This window comes from Nicotiana attenuata, unplaced genomic scaffold, assembly GCF_001879085.1.
Source record: "Nicotiana attenuata strain UT unplaced genomic scaffold, NIATTr2, whole genome shotgun sequence".
Taxonomy (NCBI): Eukaryota; Viridiplantae; Streptophyta; class Magnoliopsida; order Solanales; family Solanaceae; genus Nicotiana; species Nicotiana attenuata.
In genome coordinates this window covers 319235-345693 of record NW_017670634.1, presented here as the reverse complement: position 1 = coordinate 345693, position 26459 = coordinate 319235, and the positions used below count along the sequence as shown (strand labels likewise).

The window sequence follows — 26459 nt, the reverse complement described above, 5'->3', positions numbered from 1 at the left end:
AGCAAATAAACTTTCTAAGAATTTTGTTTTTCATTTTTTGTTTACGAGAGAAAGTACTTTACCTTCCTTTTTGCTGTTGCTGTCATTGTCGTTAATTTTAGTGTTTCGCCTAGTGACTTCTCCTTTTTAACATATTGTAAGTTTGTGATCGTCATGGACACATTAAAAAAATAATGTAATAATAATACTCTTTTGGTTCTTTTTTATTAGTTCGTTTCGGAAAGAATAATGTATTTTTTTATTTAAAAACAGTTTAATTCTAAACTTTTTATTTTATTATTTTATCAAAAGTTTTTATAGTCATACAAATTATTTTCAGAACGTTTAAAACTACAAGTTTCAAATGTCTTATACATACGCAAATATTATAGCATGTTTAAGACAATAAATTTCATAAGTTTCATTTTTTTTCTTAGCTAGCGTTTGGACATAGATATAGTTGAAACTTGAAAGAATAAGTTTTTGAAGATGAGATGAAAAGTGGTATTTGAAAGTTAAAATTGTTTTTGGACATGCATTTTAATTGAAAAGAATTTGAAGTTTTGTGAGTAGAAAACTTCAAAAACTACTCGAGAGTTGTTTTTTCGATTTGAAATTTTTGTTTTCAAAATCTGTCAAAAAATAATTTGAGAAAAGTAATCAAACAAAACTTGAAAAAAAAATGCTCCGAAAATTTTATGACCAAATAAAAGCTTAAATTTTATGTCAAGTCAAACTACGTTGCATAAATTGAAACGAAGGGGGAGTATATGACAAAATGGCCAGCCTTGCAAGTGGTACTAAACAACAAAGAGTCATGCATGCACATTAAATTATTCATGTTCTTTTCTTGAGAAGATATAGCAATATGCTAACTGGCAAACTGTACAATTTCTCTTTCCCAGCTAGCCTGCAGCTTCCTTATTCACAACATGGGGTCATCAAGTATTATGATCTAGCTTGCCCTTTTATTAAGGGGACCATTTATTTTCTATCCAGCAAAGGAATCCACAGCTGTGTAACTCACACTAAAGCTAAAAGCTATACCTAAAGTGAGAGAAAACTTCCAAACAAGAGTTGAAAATCTGATCATCAAAAAAGTTTTCCAAGAAAAAGCACTCAACTCAATGCCTGTGATTTTGTTTTAACCATATCTTCATGTGATCAACTTTCAAAAGGCTCAATAAATGTCTTGCCAAATTGCACTTGAATGTCTATAAAAAGGCCAGCTTCTTCATTTCAATCATATAATTCTAAACCAAGAAAGCATCTGGCATATATATTCTTCTCAAGAAAAACATGAAGACTTTCACATTAGTTTTCATTGTCATACTCCTCTTACAGGTAATTTTTAGTTTGATGTATATAACATATGCACTTTTGTTTAGTTGTGATGCAATTTCTATGTTTCGAACTAGCCTAACCTAAACTTGTATTTTAATTTTAGGTTTTCGCTGAGGCTGTTTCCTTTAACAATGGCAAAGATACTGCTGCACAGGTATAAATGTAGTAAATTTATGACAATTTTCTTCAGAACCCCGATTATAAAAGTTGTCCTTCCTTCAAATGAAGAAAACATTCCTTGCTAACCTGCAAATTAAAATATGTACCTGACCTGTTATGTCCCAAAAAAAGTACATTGATCATGTAAAAACGCTTTTGATAGCATATACTTGTAATTTAAGTAACATTTTGCTGCACCTCATAAAAAGGCAACCCGGTACACTAAACTCTTGGCTATGCGCGGGGTTCAGGGAAGGGCCGGACCACAAGGGTCTATTTACGCAGTCTTACCCTGCATTTCTACCGGAATTGAAGTAGGATCCTCTTTTATTTCGTATATCACTTGCGAGATACGAATTCAGTTGATCTCTTCGGTGTAAGCAACTTTGGATCAAAGACAAATCTAAGCTAGTGTGGGCTGTAGTGTTTCTACCACAAAAGTCCAATACGGTGGGTTTTTTCTTTTTCTACGAATTGATTTTTTCATGCACGTAAAACGGTAGCAAAACTTCTTGAGATTATGATTACGTTACTGCATACATAAATTTGTATAGATTCATCTATCATTATTAGAAAATAGATTCATCTATTCTTTTCCGGACCCTGTGTGAATGCGGGATACTTTGTGCACCAAGTTGCTTTTTTTTAAAAAAGGAAATGTATTATATAGCATATGCAAACGTTGATAAGTAAGTAACAATTTTTATTATGCAGATAGAGAAAGCAGGAAATGAAGGGGCTCTTTTCAAGAAAATTCATCATCACTCAATCAGGAAGATCAGTAAGAACTACAAAATCTCTCTACAAAATTTTCTTACATGAACTTTTAAAAAGTTCTCTGGTCACTCATCAATTACATAGATATGATATAGCGAATGAGTGAGCCATGTACGTTAGGCCCTATAGTCGCATATGTTCGAAAATTCCGTGTCCAATTGTTGCAATAATACAATTCTTCATATGCACCCTCAACTCAAGATAGAGGCGGACTTAGGTATAAACTTGAGGGGTCACAGGACCCCGTAAACTTCGGCAGAGATCTTGTGTATATATATATATATATATATATATATATATATATATATATATAAATATATATATATGTACACACATATATAAATTACTTGGCACCCTGAACACTAAAAGCCTTTAAGGGATACTGGTTGAGCAGAATACCGGTGCCCCCGTCGCGTTACAATTCTGGGTCCGCCTTTGGCTCAAGAGGCATAGTGAGATGGTTGGGATCCCTTCACCTCAACTAGAGGTCTGGGTTCACATTCTTGATAGGGAGCATACTTTACCCCTTAGTGGGACAATGCTAATCCGAATTAGTCGGACAAGTAAGTTCTAGATACCAGATGATTAAACCAAAAGATATAATACTTCCCAATATATTGACTTATTAAATTTAGATGTTGAATCCGCCTTTGTACCTATATTTGTTAAACTAATTAATATTACTTTGTAATTGATGAAATTAAACAGATTGTGGGTATGCATGTGCAAGGAGATGCAAGAAGTCATCAAGGAAGAATGTGTGCAAAAGGGCATGCAAGTCGTGTTGTGCAAGATGTCATTGTGTTCCACCTGGCACTTATGGTAACAAGGAAGCTTGCCCCTGCTATGCTAGACTTAAGACTCATGGCAACAGGCCTAAATGCCCTTAATCAATTAGACACTAATAATTTGTGTGAGAATTAAAGAGTGCATTTTCTTAAACATATATGCTTATGTTTTATCCTTTAATATTTGGGTCAGAGGGAATAAAATGATGAGAGATATATTGCTGCATGAGTATGCATGCTTTTGTATTTGTTTATTGACTCTTTTGTTGTGAGGTCGATAACATACATACATATATATATATATATATATGTATTTTGGGAATAAAGTTTATTGATGCTTTTTTGCTTTGTTTGATTCATTTCCCTTTATATCCCGATTTCTATCTTTTGTTCCTTTCTTGATATCCTTATCCAAATGTGTTCGACATAGAAAGAACAAGAATTACGAGTGTATAAACCACTATGAACTTATTACTTCTATGCATCAATTTATACGAGGTAGTTAACTCGACATAAAGTTTAAGAAATAAGAGAAAATTTTAAAACTTGTGATCTTAAAAGCTTAAGGCATAAAAACTTTGTCGGATCATGACATGTGTGTGACTGTAAAAGCTTCTCAATAAGGGTAAAATGAGTCAAATAAAAAGTTTAGCATTTAAGTTGTTTCCAAATATATAAATATTTTTTTTAACCGACCAATAAGAAAAATGTGTCATATAAATTAGGTGTATAGGGTAAAATTGGTTTATATTAAAGGGAAAAAGGCCATTATTGCCCCTGTACTATTGGCATTTAAGCACGTTTCTCCCTCGTTATACTATACGTTCAATCCTCACCCTACCGTTAACAAAGTAAGCAAAAATACCCCTAACCCTAACGTTTTGACACTGTGGCACCTAGGACCCTCAAATAAATTGCCACGTAATAGTACATGTCAGCATTTTTGTAAATTCACTACCCAAAAAATTATTTTAATTCCTTTTTCCTTTTTTCTTTTACTTTTCTCTTTCTTCTTTTTTCAACATCAGTTCTTCTGCTTCTTTAACGCCAACTGGGCGAATTATCCACCCTAATTTTAAAGACCCCTCACTTCTCCTCAATTTTCAGCTCCACAACTCGATTCAATCTGAACCAAACCAGTCCAAATGCTCTCAAACTTCAAAAATAAGTTCTTCTACTCAATACCAAGTATACTTAACAACACACAGCTGATTTCAAATACAAAAATTGGAGTTCAATTCAAACCCACTTCAATACTTAAAAGCTGCTCAATAATGGTGGTTTTTTCTTGCTCCGATTCGTTTCCCAACAGCAACCAAGCATTAGGAACAACTTAGCCCCTCAATTCTAGCTTCAAATCACACAGAAAACCTTCAAATATTCTATGAAGCTCAGATTTCGAAGTTGACATAGTGAAAACGCCGAGAAACTCGATGTCTAAGTAAACTTGATTTTTTTCTTTCAGATTCTTTGTCAATTTAGCTTCACAGCAAAAAATAATGATTAATTCTAGATATACCCACATTTTCCCCTCACCTTTATAGACATGATAAAAACAAAAGGATCTGAATTTGCTATAGAAATCAAAGTTGATTGGTTGAATTTTGAATTCGACAGAGAAGATGATAACGCCGGAAACAGAGGAGAAAAGAAGAAGAAAGAGAAAGAGTTAAAAAGTTTAAAATTAAGTGGGACCCACAAAATTCCCTTTATCTTAAAAATAAAAAATAACACAAGATAAATTTAAGGATTATCTGATTTGGTCGTTGGGTTTGGGATTAAAGGTTAGTGGAAGTCTGAGTTGGCAGCTGACTTGGAAAAAAGATAGGGGGTCAGCTGCCACATCGATGAGGCGCTAGGGTTAGGGGTATTTTTGCTTACTTTGTTAACGGTAGGGTGAGGATTGAACGTATAGTATAACGAGGGAGAAACGTGCTTAAATGCCAATAGTACAGGGGCAATAATGGCCTTTTTCCCTATATTAAATGCTCGAATGATTGCATGACACGTGGTACTCCGAGAGGAAGCACCTGCACTGGAAGCAGACCCGAGGGCACCGGTCCGAGTGAGAACCTCCTGCAACCACCTCGCAGTTTCTGCGGGATCGACCAAAACATCCTCGTCAGGGCAGGAAACAGAACCCTGCGGGCCCTGAATCAAACAAAAAGGTAGGGTTAGCAGTTTTTCTTATGTACAAATAAGGCGGAATGAAGGAAGAGTCGATTTACCGTGGTTCTTGACCTTCCACCGTATCTGGGGGCCAACTCCTTCCACAGACGGGTATCTGGTGTAATAATGTCCAGAATCTTCTAAACATGTCGGTCCAGGCCTTCAACCCTAGGTGGTGTCCAATGAGTAGCTAAAATAACAAAAGAAAAGGGTTAACAATGATATGGAACGGCCTTTTTCGTAGAAAGGGGTAGTCTTTGTACTTACGTGAACGATTCAAGGATTAGGGGAAAGATGTAGTTGTGGCCGAGATGATATCCTTGGTAGTAATGACGATAAACCGCTCCATCCATCCACAGTCATTGTCATCATCCATACTGGTAAGCAAAGCATGATGGTTACGCTTGCTGAAATTTGTTACTCCCTAAGAAAGATTTTGGGAGAGTAGATGTTCATCATATGTGCTAGCTAGGGTGAGGGTCTCCCCCGTTTTCAAGCACAGCCGGTGCAAACTAGCCACTATTCGCCACATGGAAGGGCCTACTTGTGTCAAGCAGACCTGATACCGGTGGCAGAATTCCAATATCACGGGATCAAGTCCGCCGCTCAATGAGAATGGGCCCAAAGTGAAGGGGTACGTATAAACGTACGTAAAACCCTTCTTAGTTAAGGTCACCCGCTCCAGCAGGTCGGGAGCAATGATATTCAGCGCATGGCAGTCACAATCCTCCTGCACAGCAGGAATACTGGAAGAAAGAATAGAAGAAGGATATTTTTCAACAGCCCAAGTTCGAGGGTTTGAAATGGGGAACTTCTCTTGGAAGTCGCGTAGGAAGTGTTCAGATGTTTAGGTATAATGGTGCTCACCGTGGGATCAGTATCAGCATTAACTTCCTTATCTTTGCTCTTCTTCAGGCCCCCACCGAAGAGAAAACTAGAGCTTTTTGAAGATTTAGTAGGGGGAAGCCATAATAATAAGGAGATGATAGAGCTTTTTGAAGAAGATCACGGAGATATAAAAGCAAAAGAAAAGTTAAGTACAAAGAGGTTAAGAAAGCTTATGAGTTGTTAGAAGTGAAAGAAGAAGAATGAAGCGTATAAGTAAAGGTATAGACGGCTAAAATCGTGGTCATGATTACCTCGAGAACCGGCAAAAATATTGCTAAATCGTGGGGTAACACGTATTCGGGATACTAAATGCGAGGAGACGTGCGCTGAAACTGTTCAGAAGGGTTCAGAAAATTTTTCGCCAAGAAAAGAATCTTCACCAACTTCCCAATAACACAAAGATGTACCACTGAAAAGTAGTTGACTATCTGTATAGGGTAAAATTGGTTTATATTAAATGTTCGAATGATTGCGTGGCATGTGGAACTGGAGGCAGACGGAAGATAAATCGAGTGGAAACCAAGACCGAGGACAACAACTTCGGTTGGTACCGAGTAGATCACGAAGGGAACGCGATCAAAGGAAGCAATTGAATGTTTGTCACCAGATGGCATTTAATGAATAATATTCCTCAGTATTAAATATGTATCCGTTTTAGAGAATTTTGGCATTCATGGCCTGCCGTTACATATTCACCAATGGTCCCTTTTATTGTCATTTAAGAGGGACTTGATCCTAGTATCTTGTTCCCTAGGTATAGCTATAAATAGTGGCTTCAACAACCATTGTAACACACGAAATCTCGGGCAAAACTTATGCTACATGCTATTCTCAAGCTAAATAATACAACTTTTGTCTAGTACTGTTCTTATCGCTGTCTCCGAAAGCATTGCTCCCGGAACCAGGCTTGCCGTTTCCTTCGATTTCAACGCTAAGTCTTTTTTTCATTTAATTTTTTGTCATTTTGGGAACAAATCAGTAGGCTTGTCTATAAACCACGCAATAAATTTAACAGTACCGTTCTACGGGTAAATATTAGGGAATAGTACAAGATATCCTTCGGTGCCACAACTTTTCTATTTTCGTTTCCGATGTTTTGAATCTTGTACTAGTAGTTTGATGTTTAATTTAAGGGAAATATTATGTTGGATTTATTTATTTTTTTGTGGAAATAGTAGCTAAATAGACCCTTGAAAACCGTAAGGTGACAACTTCTGGGTGGTATTGAGATATGATTTTGAAGGATTTCTCGGTTTTTCGTTAATACTGTCTGAAACTACCGGATCTATTGTTATTGTATTTATTATTAGCATACCGTAACCATTATGTTTATGTTGTAATCCATAATAGTTTTTTCACCTGGGTAAAAATAAGAAAGCAAAACTTAGCTCTGCACCTTTTTTGCAACTTGTGCAGAACCAATCATATCCACCCTAACTGGGAGGCTCCAAAAGGATGAAAGATACATCGCGAGTCACTAAACGAGCATTAGCACCAAATTTCACGGTATAGCCAGTTATCGGACTGGTCAATCAAAAATAGTCAGCGCTTACCAAGTCAATGAAAAATAGCCACCGTTTTGTTGCAATAGAGACCGGTCCAGCATAATATACTGGAGTTCGTTGCACTTGTGTATGAACTCCAGCATATTATGCTGGACCGGTATACTTTGCTGGCTCCAGTATAATATACTGGAGACTGGAGCACTGGTACTCCAAACTCCAGTATATTATACTGGACCATTATACTTGCTGGAACTCCAGTATATTATGCTGGAGTTCTAGTGTATTTATGCCGGAACTCCATCATATTATGCTGGAGTTCCAGCATACTATCCTGGAACTCCAGTATAATATGCTGAAGTTCAAGTATACTTATGCTGGAACTTCAGCATAATATACTGGAGTATTTTTCGGGTTTTGAACAGTGTTTTCGCTCAGATTTATCTTTACGTAAAAAGTGGCTAAATTTCGATTACTTTTGAAATTGGGCTATTTTTGAACGATCAGTTATAAATCTGACTATTTTTAAAAATTACCCCACCCCTAAATCAAGCATTTAGGCGGTACTTTGAGCCCAAACCCGTTTAACTCGCTCAATCTATCCAAATTCCAAAGGGCCAGTCATTGATCGGCTCATTTGTTGGACTCATCCCATTTTAACAAGCCCATCTAAAGTTGGGGTGATTTTTAGACCACATTAATCCACGAGTAACTTTGTTTGATATTTTATATAAGACTATAACAACAACAAAAAAAAAGTTACTATTTGATAATTAAACAATTTATAAGAAAATAACACACATAAATTAAAGTTTGATAAGAGTTAGAGGCTCCTGTCTTTATTATAAAGCCAGTATTTTAAATGTCTTTAGTCTTTAGCCACTGGTTTAATGAACTTTAACTGCCCGGACGAAAATACCCTTCTGCTTATGTCCTTAACTTCAGGACTTCAAAACTACATGTCCTTAACTTTTGAACTTGAAACTCTAAGTTCAGAACTTCAAGACTACATGTCTTTAACTTTTTAACCTGTAACTCTAAGTTCAGGACTTCAGGACTACATGTCCTTAACTTTTGAACTTGGAACTCTAAGTTCAGCACTTCAAGGCTACATGTCCTTAACTTTTGAACTTGGAACTCAAACTTCAAGACCAAGCGTCCTTAACTTTTGAACTTGTAAGTCAAAGTTAGGGACCTATTGTCCTTAACTTTTGAACTTGTAACTGTAAGTTAAGCACTGCTTGTGCTTAAATTTTGAACATGTAACTGTAAGTTAAGAACTGGTCGTCCTTAACTTTTGAACTTGGAAATCAAAGTTAAGGACCTATTGTCCTTAACTTTTGAACTTGTAACTGTAAGTTAAGGACTGCTTGTCCTTAACTTTTGAACGTGTAATTGTAAGTTAAGGACTGTCTGTCCTTAACTTTTGAACTTGGAAATCAAAGTTAAGGACCTATTGTCCTTAACTTTTGAACTTGTAACTGTAAGTTCAAGACCAAGTGTCCTTAACTTTTGAGCTTGTTAGTCTAAGTTCAGGACCTATTGTCCTTAACTTTTGAACTTGTAACTGTAAGTTCAGGACCAAGTGTCCTTAACTTTTGAGCTTGTTAGTCTAAGTTCAGGACCTATTGTCCTTAACTTTTGGGCTTCTTAGCCTAAGTTCAGAACCTATTGTTCTTAACTTTTGAGCTTGTTAGTCTAAGTTCAGGACCTATTGTCCTTAACTTTTGGGCTTCTTAGCCTAAGTTCAGGACCTATTGTCCTTAACTTTTGAGATTGTTAGTCTAAGTTCAGGACTTCAGGACCTATTGTCCTTAACTTTTGAACTTGTAACTGTAAGTTCAGGACATATTGTCCTTAACTTTTGAGCTTGTTAGTTTAAGTTCAGGACCAAGTGTCCTTAACTTTTGAACTTGTAATACTAAGTTCAGGACCGAGTATCCTTAACTTTTGATTTCCTTCTTCTTTATAATTTTTTTTTATGATGCCTAACCAAAAGGCGTTTATCATATTGAACAATCTTCTCCTGCAACCAAACATAAAAATGGCTCCTCAGAAAATATGGTAAAACTGAAGAAGAAGAAGAAGAAGAAGAAAAGAAAAAAAAAACACACACACACACAAGGTAGTATGCAAGTTATATTATGCTTTGAAGCAAAATCATGATTAGCACATCAATTTACTGAAACCAAATCATGCGGTCAAAGCATAATTAGCACATAGAACATCAGTTTACACAAATTTATGCAAGGAGGCAGTTAAGAACATATACTTCCACCATATGACTGAGATTGACTTCCCTTTAAATGAAACAGACAGTAATTGAGAGTGGAGTCTTAACACCATAATCTAAAACTACACAACCAACTACATCTGCAACCTACATAGAAAAAAGCATACCTAAACCACAAACTATGACTAAGAACTGGACAACATAGCAACCTAGAAAGAATACCTATGACCTTTTCAAGCTTCTCGAAAAGAGATTTCCTCAGATTAGAAAATGATCTTGTTAATAATTCCCTGATTATTAACAAGTCTAGCTCCGCCAACCCAGTCTTTACAATCCACTGTAATTCTGTTTGGGAAGGAAAGGGTAACTCAGTCTTTTCATATTAATTTTAATAGGCTAGTGGCTAGTTTTGCTCAGCATTAAAAATGGTGGATAAAAAGTAAATACCACTTTAAATAGTGGCTACCCCACACAATTTTTACAATTTTAGGTCATCTTGGCCCAATTCATCTCAGCCCAAGTAACTTTTGTGCCCTAATTAGTCCAATCCGCCCATTTATGGGTCCGACCCGCCCATTTATTGACTCAGTCCATTTTGACCTACCCAAAATCAGACCAAACAGCCCATTTATGGAATCAATCCATTTTGACTTGCCAAAATTAGCCAATCCATTTGACACCCTAAATGGCGTGGGGTAGCCACTTTTTAATGTGGTATTTAATTTTTATCCACCATTTTTAATGCTGAGCAAAAATAGCCACTACTCTATTAAAATTAATACGAAAAGACGGTTTTACCATTTCTTCATTATGCTGTGTAAATATTAAGGACATAGTGCCCTTTACTTCATGAGTGTTGTGTAAATATTAAGGACATTTTGCCCTTAATATTTACACAACACTCATGAAGTTAAGGACATGATGTCCTAAAGCTTAACAACAGAGGGTGCAAATACAGGACACTTTGTCCTTAATATTTACACAAATACTCATGAAGTTAAGGACACCATGTCCTTAATATTTACACAACACTCATGAAGTTAAGGACATTATGTCTTTAACATTTACATTACACGCGTGAAGTTAAGGACACCATGTCCTTAACATTTACACTGCACTGATGAAGTCAAGGACATGATGTACTAAAGTTTAACAACCGAAGGTGCAAATACAGGACACTTGGTCCTTAATATTTACACAACACTCGTGAAGCTAAAGATACCGTTTTCTTAATATTTATACAAAACTCATGAGTTAAGGACACCATGTCTTTAACATTTACACTGCACATATGAAGTTAAGGATAAGATGTCCTAAAGCTTAAAACAGAAGGTGCTAATTCATGACACTTTGTGCTTAATATTTACACAACACTCATGAAGTTAAGGACATCATGTCTAGCAGAGGGGTATTGTTGTCTGGGAGGGGTAAAATTTTATTAAAGCACTAGCTAAAGAGTAAATACATTTTAAACAGTGGCTAAAGAGTGCATACAGCTCTAATTGGTGGCTAACTGTGCACTTCCCCTACAAGTAGGGGTGTTCATAAAAACCCGAAAACTCAAACCAAACCGGCCAAAAAAATTGATACTTTTTTTGTCTGGTTTTGGTTTTGAATTTTAAAAACCAAAGAAATTTTGTATAATTTTGGTTTTAATCAAAACATAACCGAAGAAATCGATCCAAACCGACGATAGAAGTAGCTATTTAAATTTGTTATTACACCTATATACATGTATATTCTTATACAAAGCTTCTAAAATTTTATGGTACATGTTAATCGTTTACACTTTTAGTCTAGTTTTTTGCTATTATAATAATCTATTTTTTGCCTTTACATTCTAGTTGTAGTTTTCTTTTGCTAAGTACGAGAATCTGTTTCATGTTAAAAATAATCTATTTTTAATTGAGTCCTTAAATTATTCATCACTATTTGATTCAATTATTATCAATGTATCTTGATAAATGATAGATTTCTCAAAGAGCGATTGGTTTGATAGTGTTATGTTGAAAATGTAATCGCCGGATATGTGTTTTGTAGACAGATAAAAATCCCAAAAATCCGAAAAACCGACATAAATCGAATCGATAAAAACCCGACTTAATTGGTTTGATTTGGTTCCAATGATTGAAAAACCATCTTACTTGATTTGGTTTCTTTTTAGTGAAAAACCAATCAAAACCGATACATGAATACCCCTACCTACAAGCATTTATTTAGAATATAAATAGCGAACTTAAACATCTTAGTAACCAAAACAAAATTAATGATTCCCGTAGTAGTGCTAGAACGGAATATATGTGCTTGAGTGTATCTTTAAAGCTCAATTGTAATGAAGATCCCCTGGTGGAGACATAAAGACTTTGTCTCCATAGTTAATTGGAAACCACATCACCAGAAATGAATACTAGTAGCTGACTACAGTAATTAACAAACTTGTTCCTTGTAGCCAAGAAAGATCCATCTGCACTTAATTAGAAGTTCTTCCTTTTCCCTTTTTCAGGGGAACGGGGGATGGTGTATTGCTCATTATATTTAATTAATATTTTTAAGTTTACGACAACATAAAGATTTGGTGAAAATCGAATCTTAGAACCCTATGATGCGGGATAACAGCTTTGCCGCTGAATCATTATCCTCATCATCTATAATTAGATACAAGGTTTGAAGAATGATTCTGTGTGAGACATTCATTATACATAAAGTAAAAAGGACGAGAAAGAAACAACAAGAATACAGTTAGAAGCGAGCCCAACAACGAGTGCATTTAGCCACACAATCACCTTTGCAATCGACGTTGTAACCTAAAACTTTTGGATTTCGAAGAAGCACTTTTGTCAGAGTTTTACCTTCAATTCCCCATTGTTTCGCCAAGATTTCCACATTGTTTTTCATTTCATCTTCAAGGCTACATCCAAGAACTTCTGGGAATTTCTTAAGAAGTTTAGTGAGATCATCATCAGTAAGGCTTAAGCTCCTTAAATAATTCAATATCTCATTCACAACTTCGAGTCTTGGAACCTCTTTCTTCCGTTCTTCATACCAGTAAGGTGAATGTATCTGGCCAAATGCTTTTCCTAAGATTTTGTCTTCCTCCTCGGGGCTAAATTTGAATGCAGACAGAGCTTCTCTGCTATCATTCCATGTTTTCTTCTCTTCTTCAGTTAATTCTATATTGTCAGTAGCTGTTGAATGCAACTTCCATTTCTTGGAGAAATAATAATCAGATGTCCAAGATCCTTTGGTGACATTTGATGTAATGTTATTCGAGCAATTTACATATCCTACTATATTGTTTGGTGCTGTCGAGCCGGAATCACACTGTTAAGTAAGAAAAAGGTATTATAAGCTACTTTCACCAGAGTGTATTGGGCTGATATTGAAGACTGAACATCACGGAAGAAATGAATGATTTTGTCTATCAAAAACAAAAATGAAACAACCATTCCTCAATCCCAAACTAGTTGGGTCAGCTATATCAATATCCTCAAATAACCATTCTTCGGAAAATCATCATCTCACAGGAGTTAAATTAACCCTCACCATCTTTCTACGGATCTTGCTTAGGCAGAATCTGATACACACTTGCAGGGGCGGAGCTAGAGTGTAGCCAACGGGTTCCGCCGAACCCAGTAACTTTGGTTCGAACCCTGTATTTCTCTTAAAAAATCTATTGAATATGTATAAATTTTTAATTTAAAACCCAATAACTTAAAACGATTAGAATTACGAACCCACAAGCTTGAAATCCTGACTCCGCCTCTGCACACTTGTTTCAAAATGCAAGATTATGAATTCTTTCAACTTAAGAGTATGCAGCTCCGAGATTTCAAAACTAAAAGCATCAATTGATCCATCAATCAATTATATCTCATTCTTAAACTAGTTGGGGGTCAACTATATGAAAGTCCTATATCTACTCTTCTTTGTTTGACCCTTTTCCGAACCTAAAAGCATGTCAGAGAACTGCTCTTTCCTTCCCCTAGATTTTGTAACATCAGAGATGATATAGGCATTCCACCATCATAGACTAGCTGAAGATTTTTTAACATCGCAATTTTATAGAGTCCTCAGATACACAAGTACCAAGAGAATAACAAAGATAAAATTAGTTATTAACCAATACATAAAAAATGAAATACAGTCAACCCTCTCTATGACATCCTCATTTGTTCCGATATTTATTGGCTTTTATAGTGAATGATTGTTATAAACTTATAACAACATTTGGCGTTTAAATATTTTTTGGTTGTCATAGATAAAAGTTATCCAAAAATTAAGTATTTTTCCTTTTTTAATATTACATATAAAAGATAATAAAATTATTCAAATTTATAATCTCAAAAGATATGCATAATTCACTAGTTAAATATTGAAAAAAGCTAATATATTATTAATAAATTCATAACTAAAAGCATACAGATTTAAACTCTAAGGAGGACATTTTAAAGCTACCTAAAAAAATAAATTTTTTCAAGATTAATGGAAGAATTTTGTAATTGTAGGCTTGTAGCTTTTTCGTAGATTTCATTCTATTATTAGCGATATAATGCTTGAATTGACGAAGATTCGTATCAAATTTCAGCAAAAAAGTATCCAGTAGCTTTCTCTTGAAGACAATCTAAGAGCTTAACGGATAAATTTTCTATCTAAATATTTATTGGAATTTGTCCAATGGAAAAGATATCATGTGCAAATCTTCAAATCTTATGCAAGATAGAAACTTTGTTAAATGGAAAAGATTGTGTGCATATTTTTAGCATTATTATTAGTAATCTCAAAGATTCTATATGGTTGTTATAGAGGGGTAATTTTACAAAGAGCGTTCTGCTATAAATATGGATGTTGTTGTTATTGGTAAAAAGTTGTTATAGAGAAGTAAAATATAACTTAAAAAATCGGTTCTGAGAATAACTTGGCTTTTATAGTGAATGGTTGTTATATAAGGACGTTATAGAGAGGTTCGACAGTAAAATATTCTCTTTTCTAACTTATATGACGCCTTTTCCATTTGATTGTTTCAAATAATTTGACACCATTTCATTAATACTTTTTCTTTTGTAACAGTGGTGTCCGGGCACCTCAATTATTCCCGTGGATATCTGCTACCTCCAATCAGCTCAAGCATTTTCTGTCTTCGCTAGAATTTGAACACTGGTTACCCGCTAATTTTCATCCACTTTATTGACCACACCATTGATTGTTCCATTCATACTATTACTCTATACAACTTTCAGAATTCGTGTGATGTTTTCTCTATCCACTTTTCAACTGATATTGTAACATCTCATACTCTGTATCTATTAAGCATCGTCACATAAAATAAAACAGAAATAAAAAATAAAAAATAAAAATCACAAAGGAGATATTTGGAGTCTAGTAGCCCCAGCATCAGGGATATTGAGATTAAATACCACAATTTCTAACCCTTGAAACGAAACTAACCACTCAATGGTTTCTACCAAAATGCAAAAGAAAAGAAAAATGTAAGGCAGAAGTTATACTTACACCAGGAGAGGAGAAGCATGATGCGGAGTTAAAGGTCAGCAAAGGAGAAACAAATGATTTTCCTAGCATCCCTGCACCATAAAGCATAGCGTGACAAATAGTTAATCGATCTTATCATTAATGAGGCAAATCTAAATAACAACGACGATGACGACAAAAACAACGGTAGTAATGATAATAACAAAATGAATAAATGGACAAATGTGAAAATATAACTCTAGACACCAATATTAGAATCTGTCACACTAACTAATTTCCTAGCGAACATAAGATCGCAAAGCTAAAATCCTCAGTGGTGGATCCCATAAACATAACCATCTCTCTGTTATTTATACTAGTAGGAGCTGCTCCATATTATACCATGAGGATGAGAACTTACCGAACTAATCCTCCAAAACTAGCTTACTAAGAGGTTCAATATCCTACATTTACAGTTAATGCATAGATCAAGGATCAAATACGAGAATTTGGTTATTAAATCCTTTGGGGAATGGTTATTAAATCCTTCATAATCCGAAAATGATCAGGTGTAGGGGAACCGAGACTAAAGACTTCTTGGAGCCCTCAAATAACGCAAAGGTAGCAATATGTAAGGACATGATACAACAGAAATTCACACAGAACTTGGAATTTTCATCATGTAAAATAGCGATCCATCATATTTATAGACATATATATTGATCGATAAGGTCCCTTATAGTGTATAAAACAACTAGTGCATTTGCTTGACAAGTAACTTAAGCCCCCCTACCCCTGTAAAAAAAAAAATTCCAAGAAGTTTCATGAGAAAAAGTCAAACCATCATGGCAGTATGGTAATTCTGGCACCACCCATTATCTGGTGCTTTTAAAAAATCAAAAGGCCTAAGATACAGAGTCTGTTTCTTTTGCACATTCCGGAGACAATTCTTTGCAACATGATTACCCTTGGACCCCAACCATCATAGAATTAACCCTCTTCATAGTGTACAGCAACGTACTGTCCTCTTTACTTGTAGTCAAGATATGCCAATTCCTCCATTTTCTCTCTTGTTTTGAAAACCACTTGTTACACAAACATGAGTTTTAATTTGATGCTACGTATCACACTCATCTTCTCACAGCATAAGCAGTGTTGTCAAATGCATGCTTAAAGTGCATAAGCGAGGCAAAACATGTTGAGCGCTCTGCTTCGTTTCGCTTAGCATGCCCTTCAGTGTTGTCATCAAGGCTCTAAGACATACTTTTCCTTGCCAATGAACGAATCCTGAAGAGGCGATACTATACAATTGATATTTCACTTTATCGTAATTTTATTCAATTTATTTGACCATATATTTGTTATTCATGTGTACTATTATTACCGTTGGACTACCCACACATTTTTGTAATTTTCTCCATTTGAGCCTTTCTTCATTAAAGTTCACGCTATATATGGCCGCTTAAAGCCCCAAACCCTTTTTGCCGTTGATAACATTGACCATAAGGTTCTAACAACTCTCACGGAGGCCCATGTCAAAGAACTCAAACTTAATCACCATTTCCTTGGTATTGCTTCTTGTTCGTAATCAGTACACTACATTCTACCTAAATCCGGCTTGGTAGCTCCTATACATATACTTAATTATATATTAGTAAATGTTTTAGCCATGTTCATTGTAATGTTCATGAATGGTTTAGACTATTACAAAGAGAAGCGTGTCAGGCTAATAGAAGAAAAATTATTAAAAGAGAAAATTAATAAATTCCACAAAACAGGACAAGACTTACGTGGTTCGGCAATTTTTGCCTACTCTGCGACCACACAGAGAATAGGTTTTATTATTGAAGAGAAAAGAATAAATTGTGATGAGATGATCTGTAAATGAGGGGCATAGACATATTTATAGGTTCTAGAATACTCGTTGATGTTATCGCATATGTCATAGGAATGACATTTAGAGATAAAGTCTCACCTGACAAACTACTTCATATTATTTTTTCTTCTTTGCAGACATTGCAAAGTCATCATTTGCCTATTGTATTTGCCCTTTTTCTCTTTTCAATTTCTTTCTTTCTTTTCTTACTTTTAAATTTGTACAGGATTTGTGCCCTTCAATCACATGTACATTAAAGAAAAAGAATTACTATTCTCTAATGTGATACCTTCACAATATTAGTCTTGAAGGGCAATTGAGACAATACATAACTTCAGCTTATCAACAGTGACTACTTTGGTCAACATGTCGGCGGGAGTATTTTATCCTTGTACCTCTGCGGGAAAGAGTTCCTTCACTTATCAACTATAGGATATGATGATCCTCAGGTGGAAGTGTTCTGATCTTGCGTGAAATATTAAATTCTTGGCAAGACGAATTGCACTTTAACTATTACTGAAGAGTTCACAGTCGTCCTATTCTTTTCCAACTATTTCAGAAAGTTCTTGAGTCAAATGATCTCTTTTTCTTCTTCTAAGATTGCCATGTATTCTACTTAAGTGGTAGATAGAACAATACCTTTTTGAAGTCTGGACTACCAGCAGTACCACCCAAGGTGAAAGCATAGCCTGTAGTACTTTTCTGCCTATCCAGATCACCCCCTAAGTTTTTGTTTAATAAAGGTAACAGTATATTCATCAACACAAAGCTTGTGTTGGAAATCACAATTACAAATAAAGGAAGAGACCAATTTACATCTGTCCAAGATTCTTCTTACAAGGACTCTAACAACTCTAATAAAGTCTCCAAGGCCAGAAGCATAGAAGCATTGTTGTTGTCCAGGATTGCATAGAAGCTCGTAAGCCCCCTTGACTGAGAAACACTTGTCTTTGTTCCCTTTCCAGATCATCCCCTAAGTTTGCATCAGAAAATTCTTGTAAGATAATATTGGTCGTTTTAAAACAAAGTGCATTACTTGAGATGCCTTTAAGGTATCGCAAAAATCCATTTTACACCTTCCCAATGCTCTTTTTCTGGACCTGACATATATCTATTGATAACTCCAACTGCATGGGCTATATGTCAAGCCTAGTAAATACCATAACATACATCAAACTTCCTACTGCTGAAGCATATAGTACTTTAGACATGTACTTTCTTTCTTCATCTATCTTTAGTTATAGCTCCTCAGGCAGATTAAGGTACTTCCTAGCGGGGTATTTTTGGTGTTCCCGTCATGATTGAACCTGCTAAGCACCTTTTGTATGTATCGTAATCACAAAAGTTGGGAAAGAGATGATTTGGCTCAAGAACTTCCTAACATATTGGGTAAAGAACAGGACTACTATGAACTCAGTGATAGTCAAAGTGCAATTCATCGTTCCGAGAATCCAGTGCTTCATGCAAGATCGATGCACATCTAGCTAAGGTATCATCCTATCCGGGAGTTGATAAGCGAAGGAACGTACAAAGAATCGAAGAACCCTGCCAACATGCTGACCAAAGTAGTTGGTGTTAATAAGTTAAAGTTATATATTGTCTCAATTGGCTTTAGGACTAATAATATAAGCGTGTCACACTAGAGAATTGTATTTTTTTTCTTTGATACATGGGTTTGAGAGAGAAATTGATAGGAACAAACCATGTACAAAGAAAGAAAAGAAAAAATGAAAAGGACAAAGAGAAAAAAGTGGAAAAGTTAGGCAAGTGATAACTTTGCATTGTCTACAAAGAAGAAGAAAAAATATGAAATAGCTTGTCAGGCGAGAGAATTCATCTTTGAATATAATTCCTATTAGTGTATCGATTATATCAGCGGCATATTCTGAAACCTATATATAGGTCTCTGACCCTCATTTGCAAATCATCTCATCACAATCTCTTCTTTTCTCTTCAGCAAAAAAAACTGTTCCCTATGTGATTGTGGAGTAGACAAAAATTGTCAAACCACGTAAATCTTACCTTGTCTTATCTTGTGAAATTTATTTATTTTATCTTATTAATTATTTTTTCCATCTATCAGCCAGACTTGCTTTCCAACAGTTTTCATAGCCACTTGTTACACAAACATGCGTTCTAATTTGATGCTAAGTATCACGACTGCATTTCTCTCAGCATAAGGTTCTGACAACTCTTTTTTTTTTTTTTTAGGGAAACCTACATGTCAAACAACTCAAACTTAATCAGCATTTCCTTGGTATTGATATACATTCTACCTAACTCCTGCCCCATAGTCCCTTCCAGGTTCCAATTACTAAGTTGCAAAGGAGTAAACCTTAATGTTCATGAATGGTTCAAAGTATTACAAAGACTTCCACTATTGAACTGTTAGATATGTAATTACTTCAACCATTTGTCTAACTCTTATTATTTCACTAACTATTACCATTTTAGGTACTTTATTTTTTCAGTATTCGAAATACATAACCAAGATTAAATCTTGTTTTCATTTCACCCCACCAATTTCATATTCATCGACCCACTATCAAAAGCCACTTTACTTAAACAACTAACCCTAAAATAGAGAGTAACATCTACAATAAATTGAGTTCCCATGCATAAAGGGTTCAGATGAATCATAATAATTTACAGATATCAATCGGACAACCCCACCAAGAAAACACCTACAGCTCCGAAACAAATAAATAAGAAAATCATCTATCAATCAATAGTTAAAATTCATGAATTCTACCTTATATTCCAGCCCAGCTTCAAGAATGAATGGGGAAATCAGGAAGCAGAAGAACAACAGAGAAAAATCTTGGAAACAGATACCACAGTTGAGCTCAAGTAAAGGGAAAAGAATGTACGGGTACAATCCCAATTGAGTTGCAACGAGAAACAGAGTAGAGTGGACCCAAGGTTTTTGAGTGTGCGAGAAGGGGACAGGAAAATGAACTGTGTCCTTTCGCTCCATTTGGGTGCCCGTATTTAAGAACGAAAGGCCAATAATCTGCTGAGATCATCCAATTTTTTGTTTGACAACATTTTCTTTTTGTTTAAAAAAGAGTAACATTTGGCTAGCGTTTTAGACATAGATTTAGTTGAAATTTGAAAAAATAATTTTTTAAGTAGTTTTCAAAAATAAGTTAAAATTATATTTGGACATGCATTTTATTTGAAAAATTTTGAAGTTTTGTAAGTGGGAGAACAAGTTTCACGAACTAGATTTTGGGAACTTGAAAAATAATTTCAGAAATTTTTCAAAAATAGATCATTAATCTATGAACAAACAATGTTTTCAAAAAAAATTTGAAAAAATGGTGCTAAAATGTATGGCCAAACGGGGCCTTGGTAACTCAAGCATTAGGTCACTTGGATCGTTTAGTTACTAGCTTAATACTATATTCCCGATATGGATTTGAAATTATTAGCCCGTTTGGATTGGTTTATTTAAGTGTTTTTAAGTCGAAATAGATTTTAATCTATTTTGTAGTATTTGAATAAAGTAAAAAAAGAAAGTGCTTTTAGCACTTGTTTTTAAGCTAAAATGACAAAAACAAGCTAAAAGCCAAAAATTAAAAATTCTAACTTATAATTTAAAAGCTATTTTAACTTAAAAGCTACTTAGAATAAGCCCATCCAAACGGGCTCTATACTTATTTCATATTTGGCGTGAAGATTAACTGGCAGGGTACAAATTATATATCAAAATAATGATGGATAGGCTCTGCTCCAATAAGGCTAGCTCCGGCAATAGTCCTCTTGATAAATGCCACGTGGACAAAAAAACTTTAAAGGTTAGATTTGCTTGTTCATTAATTAAGTGATAATTTTTTAACCAAAAGGTAATAAAACAAAGAAATGTTTACTGCCCCCGCTTTCATTTTTTATTTTTCCGTCTCTCTCGTCTCTGCTACATTTTTATTGCAAACAAACATTACACTTTCTCCATAGAATACTAAACGACACCAATTAATATATTTTAAACAAAGAAAAGAACATCTCATTAGATCTAAGGAAAAACAAATGGGTGTATTCTTTAAGCTTCAGTAAATTAAAATTTCTTGAATTTTAGGTGAAAACTAGCTAGAAAAATTAGTAATGTGGATAAAAAGAAAACGTGATTTTGATTGTTCTTGATTGAAACAGAGCGATAGTGAAGCTCTTTCTTTTCTTTTCTATTTTGGGATTTTGAAGATCAGTGTGTATATACTATATTGTTGAAGAAAAACAAACCAAGTGTTGGGTGACCTGCAGGGAAATGACACCAGAAAATAACGATGATAATACTGCAATAATATTATTTGTAAGCATACACACAAATTGGCTTGAGTCGTGCTACTATTTCAGCAATGTGAAATGTTTCTCTAGATTAAACAAGCTCATCTCTATTTATTTAGAGAATACGGGAATCAGCAAAATTAAATAATAAATCCAACAAGTTAGAATAAACTAGAGAGAAGAAATAATAACAAGAGGTAATGATTTGGTCAATAGTGGGAATAATAATTACAGAAATGATTAGCTAAAGAAGAAAGCAATGATTGCTAAGAAAGTGTAACGAAGACCAATTTTCGTTGATGTCATACAGAGGAGAAGAAGGCTATTTATAGAGGTACTTGGGGTCTTCTTAAATTGCCAAATGTTTGATTGCATGAAAGATGATTGCCACTTGTTTATGTCTTAGCCATTTGGCTACATATCTTCATGCAAAATGCCACATAGTAGGTATTCATAGCCGCTTGGCTTAATAGAGCCATTTGTCACACAATCTTCTAGACCAATACCACATATAAAAAGTTTTTTGATACATTACCAACAATTATCAACATGACCTGCTGACAATGGAGAAGAGTGAAGCAGGTATGGAAATAGAATTACCCTACTTTTTTTATTAAAAAGATAATACCCAGCTAATAAATAAATGAATAAAATATAGGTACTAAATGAATGTAGCCTTTAAAAGTTTCTTGTCCACATGGCATTCATCATAAGGGCTATTGACATATACTGGAGCTAACATTACTGGAGCTGAGCTGAGCCAATCCCCTGATTAACTTACTCATATTAAATATGAGATAATAATACTCGAATTATTAATCCCAAATAATCATCTTTCGAACCAAAGAGTCCCTTATTCCACAGTAATCCTTTATTTTAATATTTCTTCAAAGTTAACTTCGCCTTCACTCATTTGATCTGGTTATTCACTAAAAAGAAGAAATTTATAGCTCTTATTATTATTAAGGAGTGGTGTATTTATTATTAAATAGTGGTGTATTTCTTAAAACATGCTTTGAACATCATGTGCAAATGGTATTTTGTTATGTGATAATAAAATCAACTTGGCTAATGTATATTCCCAAAGATACTTATCTTTCCTAGCGCATTTTGTGTTGAAAAAAGATATGAATGACCAATTGCAAAGGGACATTAATTATATCTGTAGATGTTACTTCCAAATGATGTTATGAGCAAACATTATGGGACAATGAGTTAATAAAGCTTAATCAATTGTGTTTGTATTAAGTAAAACAAGAAAAAAATTACTGACTATGTTTCAACACTGGAATCAATCCTAAATATAAGTTGCAGGGGAAGTGGTGTCATTGACACCCATTTATTATAACTACGTAAAAAAATATTTTATTATGTATATGTGGTAGATATTGACACGTCTTCGCTTCATTGTAAATTTACATCATTATATTTTAACCCCTCTTAATAAAAATTCTTGTTCCTCCGATAGGATAAAGGTTATCAATATTTTTTCCTCTCATATTACATGGATCACCTATGTTAAAATCAATATAAGAGTAGATGATAATTGATGGAGTATTATTAAGATCACTTGCAATTCTTCTCTCCTTGGCCATGCAAGGGATTCTTCCCGGATTAAAAGACAACTCATTTTTAAGGTTATTTTAAGTTTCTGTGACAATATTGGCGTTATAACATATAACAACAAATTAAATAGTAAGATCTACGAGATATAAGTTTTGGCATAATAGAGAATTCATAAAAATTTATCCACGTATGCTGTAGAAAAGTTTTTTTTTTAACGCAAAAACGGTGATTATATTAATAAACAAAAGGTTACATAGACATAACATAGTCCCTCACGACATCACTGTTGTCTAGAGTGGCTAGACAATTACAAACTGTAGTTGGAAGAAACTTAGTACTATTACATATTCCATGCTTGTTCTTGTTTACTTCAGGCTCAACAAAAAGGGGTGGACAAGCATGGTAACAATACTTAGTAGGGGAGAAGTTTTTAACAGCTTCCTTGGCTAGTAGGTGTGCTACTTCATTTCCTTCTCTGAAATTATGTCTCAGAGTTGGGAGCTTCAGCTGGTGCATTAACAACCTGTATTCAAGAGTAATGTTAGAAAGATAATGATTGTCTTCATATATGAGCTTGATAATTTTCGTAGAGTCTGTTTCAATTTTCATTTTGAGGAAATTCATCTCTCTTGCAATCTTCAAACCTTCTTGTAAAGCCATTAATTCAGCATGCGTGGAAGATGTTGCATGGCTTGATTTATGAAATCCAACGGTCCAGTCTCCATTGCTATTTCTAAAAACTCTACCTAGACCAGCTGCCATAGTGTTTTTTAAATAAGCACCATCTATGTTAAATTTAACCGTACCAGTTGGTGGTTTATCCCACTTAATCTCAGTCTTGATCTTATAAATTTTGAAAGGGTTTTTTTCCGTAAAGAAATTAAATTCCAAGGCTTGGTGAATAACTTTTTGGGCCTCAAGGTCAAGATCAAGATTGTTGAAATTGTTGTTATTCCTATTTTTCCAAATGTTCTAGATGAAAAATGGGAATATGGTCTCCCAACCTGTTGAACGGTTAGTATTCTGAATGAAAATCTCTTTTAAACTCATAAGCCAATGGGTGATTATCAATCGTTTGAGTCGGAATGCGCGTATTGTTCCAAAAGCGCTTAGTAGCTGGGCAGTGTAGAAAGATATGATGGATATCTTCCACATTCTCCTTACAGATCGTGTAGGTTGCATCAATATTAATGCTAATATGTGCTAATAAGGCTCGACAAGGAATACGATCATGCATTCATTACCAAAGGAAGAATTTGATTTTGTTAAGGCTGTGATGTTTGGCTATAATTACATATTTTTAGTGCATTATTTATCTTACATTTTGGTGCTTTAATGCTAAACTATACTATATTTATGCTTAATTGAGTTTATTTGACGTGTAGATACATTGGAAATGAAATTGGAGCAAAGTAAATATTTAAAGTATAATTCATGCGCAAAAACAATGTGCTTATTATTATATAATGATAAGGTGATTACTGAATTGAGAAAGAGAAAGATGAGAAACAAGAATGAAAGCTGAAGCAAAAGTTAGGCAACGAATTGGAGAAGTCAGGCGACGCGAGGCAACTTTCTCGCGTTTAAGCTCGCGTCGCGAGGGCTAACGCGAGATTGTTTCGCGCGTTTGAGCTCGCCAGGCGCAGTCTAGAGCGAGATGCTTCGCCTGTTCCGGTCTTTTCCATACACATATAAGTAGTCATTAAACACCATTTTTAGAGGAGAGAGTTATTTTTAGAGCAGATTCGACCTAAGGAGGGGATTCGACCTAAGGAGGCATGGACACACTAGGAGCAAGTCGGAGAATTCTTCTACGAGTTTTTCACTTCATTCTTCCTATTTCCATTATTGGTTATGAATTATAGTATTATAGTTATGCATACTATTATGAATAGCTAATTTGTTATCTAGAGTTTGGATAGAACCTTTTGTAGGAAAAATTCTTGTTATGTTTTTATATAATTGAGCCGTTGGAGTTATCTACTTGATCAACTACGTGTTTATTGTTGTTGATTGAATAGCCATCAATTGACTGTGCCTATTTAGTATGTATTGCTTGGAAAATGGTACATATTTAGGTAGTTATTGAACAAAATTACTCCTGACGTATGTGAGGAATCAATACGAAGGATTTAAAGGTGGAATTAGGAATAACGAAACCTTGGTGCAATCTTAGTGAGCGGTAAACTAGTACCAGCTAGCTTGGTTCGAAAAAATATGTCTAGCAAATTGTGGTAGTTTCTTGGAAGAGAATTATGACACCCGAAGTACTCACGATCGGCAGAGAATACTTAGGCAAAATTATAGAAGGCATAGCCGGAAGGATTCCGACAATTGGGAAAGTCATAACTCTAGACCTCCTTAGTCTTGTCTCAAATTTCATCTTTGTTAGTTGATAATTTTACTGCTTTTTAATAGTTGTTAGTTAATTAGTTAGAAATAAATATTATAATTTCTATAATTAGGAAATTGTTTGGACTTGTGATTCTTAGCAATATTGAACGACTGTAGCTAACCCTTAGTTCTCTGTGGGATTCGACTCCGGACTTGTAAATCGGATTATATTTGCAACAACCGCTTAGTCCTTTTTATAAGGCATAGTTGGGCGTGAATAGATTTTGGTGCCGATGCTGGGAAACTAACGGTGTAGCAGTAGGTGTACATATTGCTAAGTTTCAAGTTTGAACTTTTATTTTATTTTGTTTTGTGTTGTTTTTTTTATTTTATTTTATTCTACTTGTTGATTTGAGAAATATGACATCTTGGAATTATGAGAGTTTAGGTGTTGGTAATTCTACTGTTGATCCTCATATATATTGTGAAAGAAATCACTCGTGGCAATATTATCAAAATATTTCCGAGTGCGAGTTATATGCACCAACTCAATCTTATATGTGGAATGTATGTGATGTTTGTGGCGGTCAAGATGGTCACTTTTATGATTGTGCTTGTATTACGTATCCTCCCCCATCTCTTTATTGTGATGGTTCTACATTTTCATGTGAAGTTAATAGGAACAAAGAACCTGGAGAAGCTGACATGGAGGAGATCAAAGATAAGTTAAGTGCCTTGTGGAACAATATGATGAGAAACCACTGCAGATACAAAGGCAAGAGGCAACTATTCACAAATTGGAGGATCAAGTGAACAAACAAATTGAACCTTGTAAAGCGCAACAAGCTTACATTATGGATAGTAGCCAAGAAGAGTATGAATTGATTGCAGAAATTGCTATTATAATGGAGGAGTTGAGAGTAGAATATGACCAAACTAACCAACTAGAATTTGATGATGTCGATGTTGAAGAAGTGGTACTGGAGTCAACTAAGGACCTTACATATACTATTTTAATTGATTCGAGTTTGTGGCAAGAAGAGGAGGTCGATAACAAGTAGAATTTTCAGTTTGAGCGCATTGGTCCTCACTCC

General features: G+C 34.7%; 2 protein-coding genes across 3 annotated transcripts; one reads left to right on the top strand and one right to left on the bottom strand.

The window, feature by feature from the left end:
- Positions 1-972: 972 nt before the first annotated feature.
- LOC109241739 (gibberellin-regulated protein 9-like) lies at positions 973-3395 on the top strand. Its single transcript, XM_019408511.1, has 4 exons — positions 973-1323; positions 1427-1477; positions 2197-2263; positions 2968-3395. The coding sequence occupies exons 1-4, from the start codon at positions 1279-1281 to the stop codon at positions 3147-3149; spliced, it is 345 nt and encodes a 114-aa protein (XP_019264056.1). The 5' UTR covers positions 973-1278; the 3' UTR covers positions 3150-3395.
- Positions 3396-12410: 9015 nt separating this feature from the next.
- Positions 12411-20154, bottom strand: LOC109241738. 2 transcript variants are annotated; one of them, XM_019408510.1, is made up of 4 exons: positions 19934-20154; positions 17471-18737; positions 15348-15418; positions 12411-13160 (listed from the first exon to the last, which is right to left on the bottom strand). In XM_019408510.1, exons 3-4 carry the CDS (start codon positions 15414-15416, stop codon positions 12579-12581), a joined length of 651 nt encoding a protein of 216 aa, XP_019264055.1. In that variant the 5' UTR covers positions 15417-15418; positions 17471-18737; positions 19934-20154; the 3' UTR covers positions 12411-12578. The 2 variants fall into 2 exon arrangements, with proteins under 2 accessions (XP_019264055.1, XP_019264054.1); XM_019408509.1 differs by lacking the exon at positions 17471-18737 and having other exon boundaries at positions 19934-20153.
- Positions 20155-26459: the final 6305 nt, after the last annotated feature.

Excerpts from the sequence above, each read along its gene's own strand:
- LOC109241739 (XM_019408511.1), top strand. The coding sequence starts at position 1,279 with ATGAAGACTTTCACATTAGTTTTCATTGTCATACTCCTCTTACAG. Across the intron at positions 1,324-1,426 it reads TTGTCATACTCCTCTTACAG|GTTTTCGCTGAGGCTGTTTC; the intron begins GTAATTTTTAGT and ends TTTTAATTTTAG. Across the intron at positions 1,478-2,196 it reads GCAAAGATACTGCTGCACAG|ATAGAGAAAGCAGGAAATGA; the intron begins GTATAAATGTAG and ends TTTATTATGCAG.
- LOC109241738 (XM_019408510.1), bottom strand. The coding sequence starts at position 15,416 with ATGCTAGGAAAATCATTTGTTTCTCCTTTGCTGACCTTTAACTCCGCA. Across the intron at positions 13,161-15,347 it reads CATGCTTCTCCTCTCCTGGT|TGTGATTCCGGCTCGACAGC; the intron begins GTAAGTATAACT and ends CTTACTTAACAG.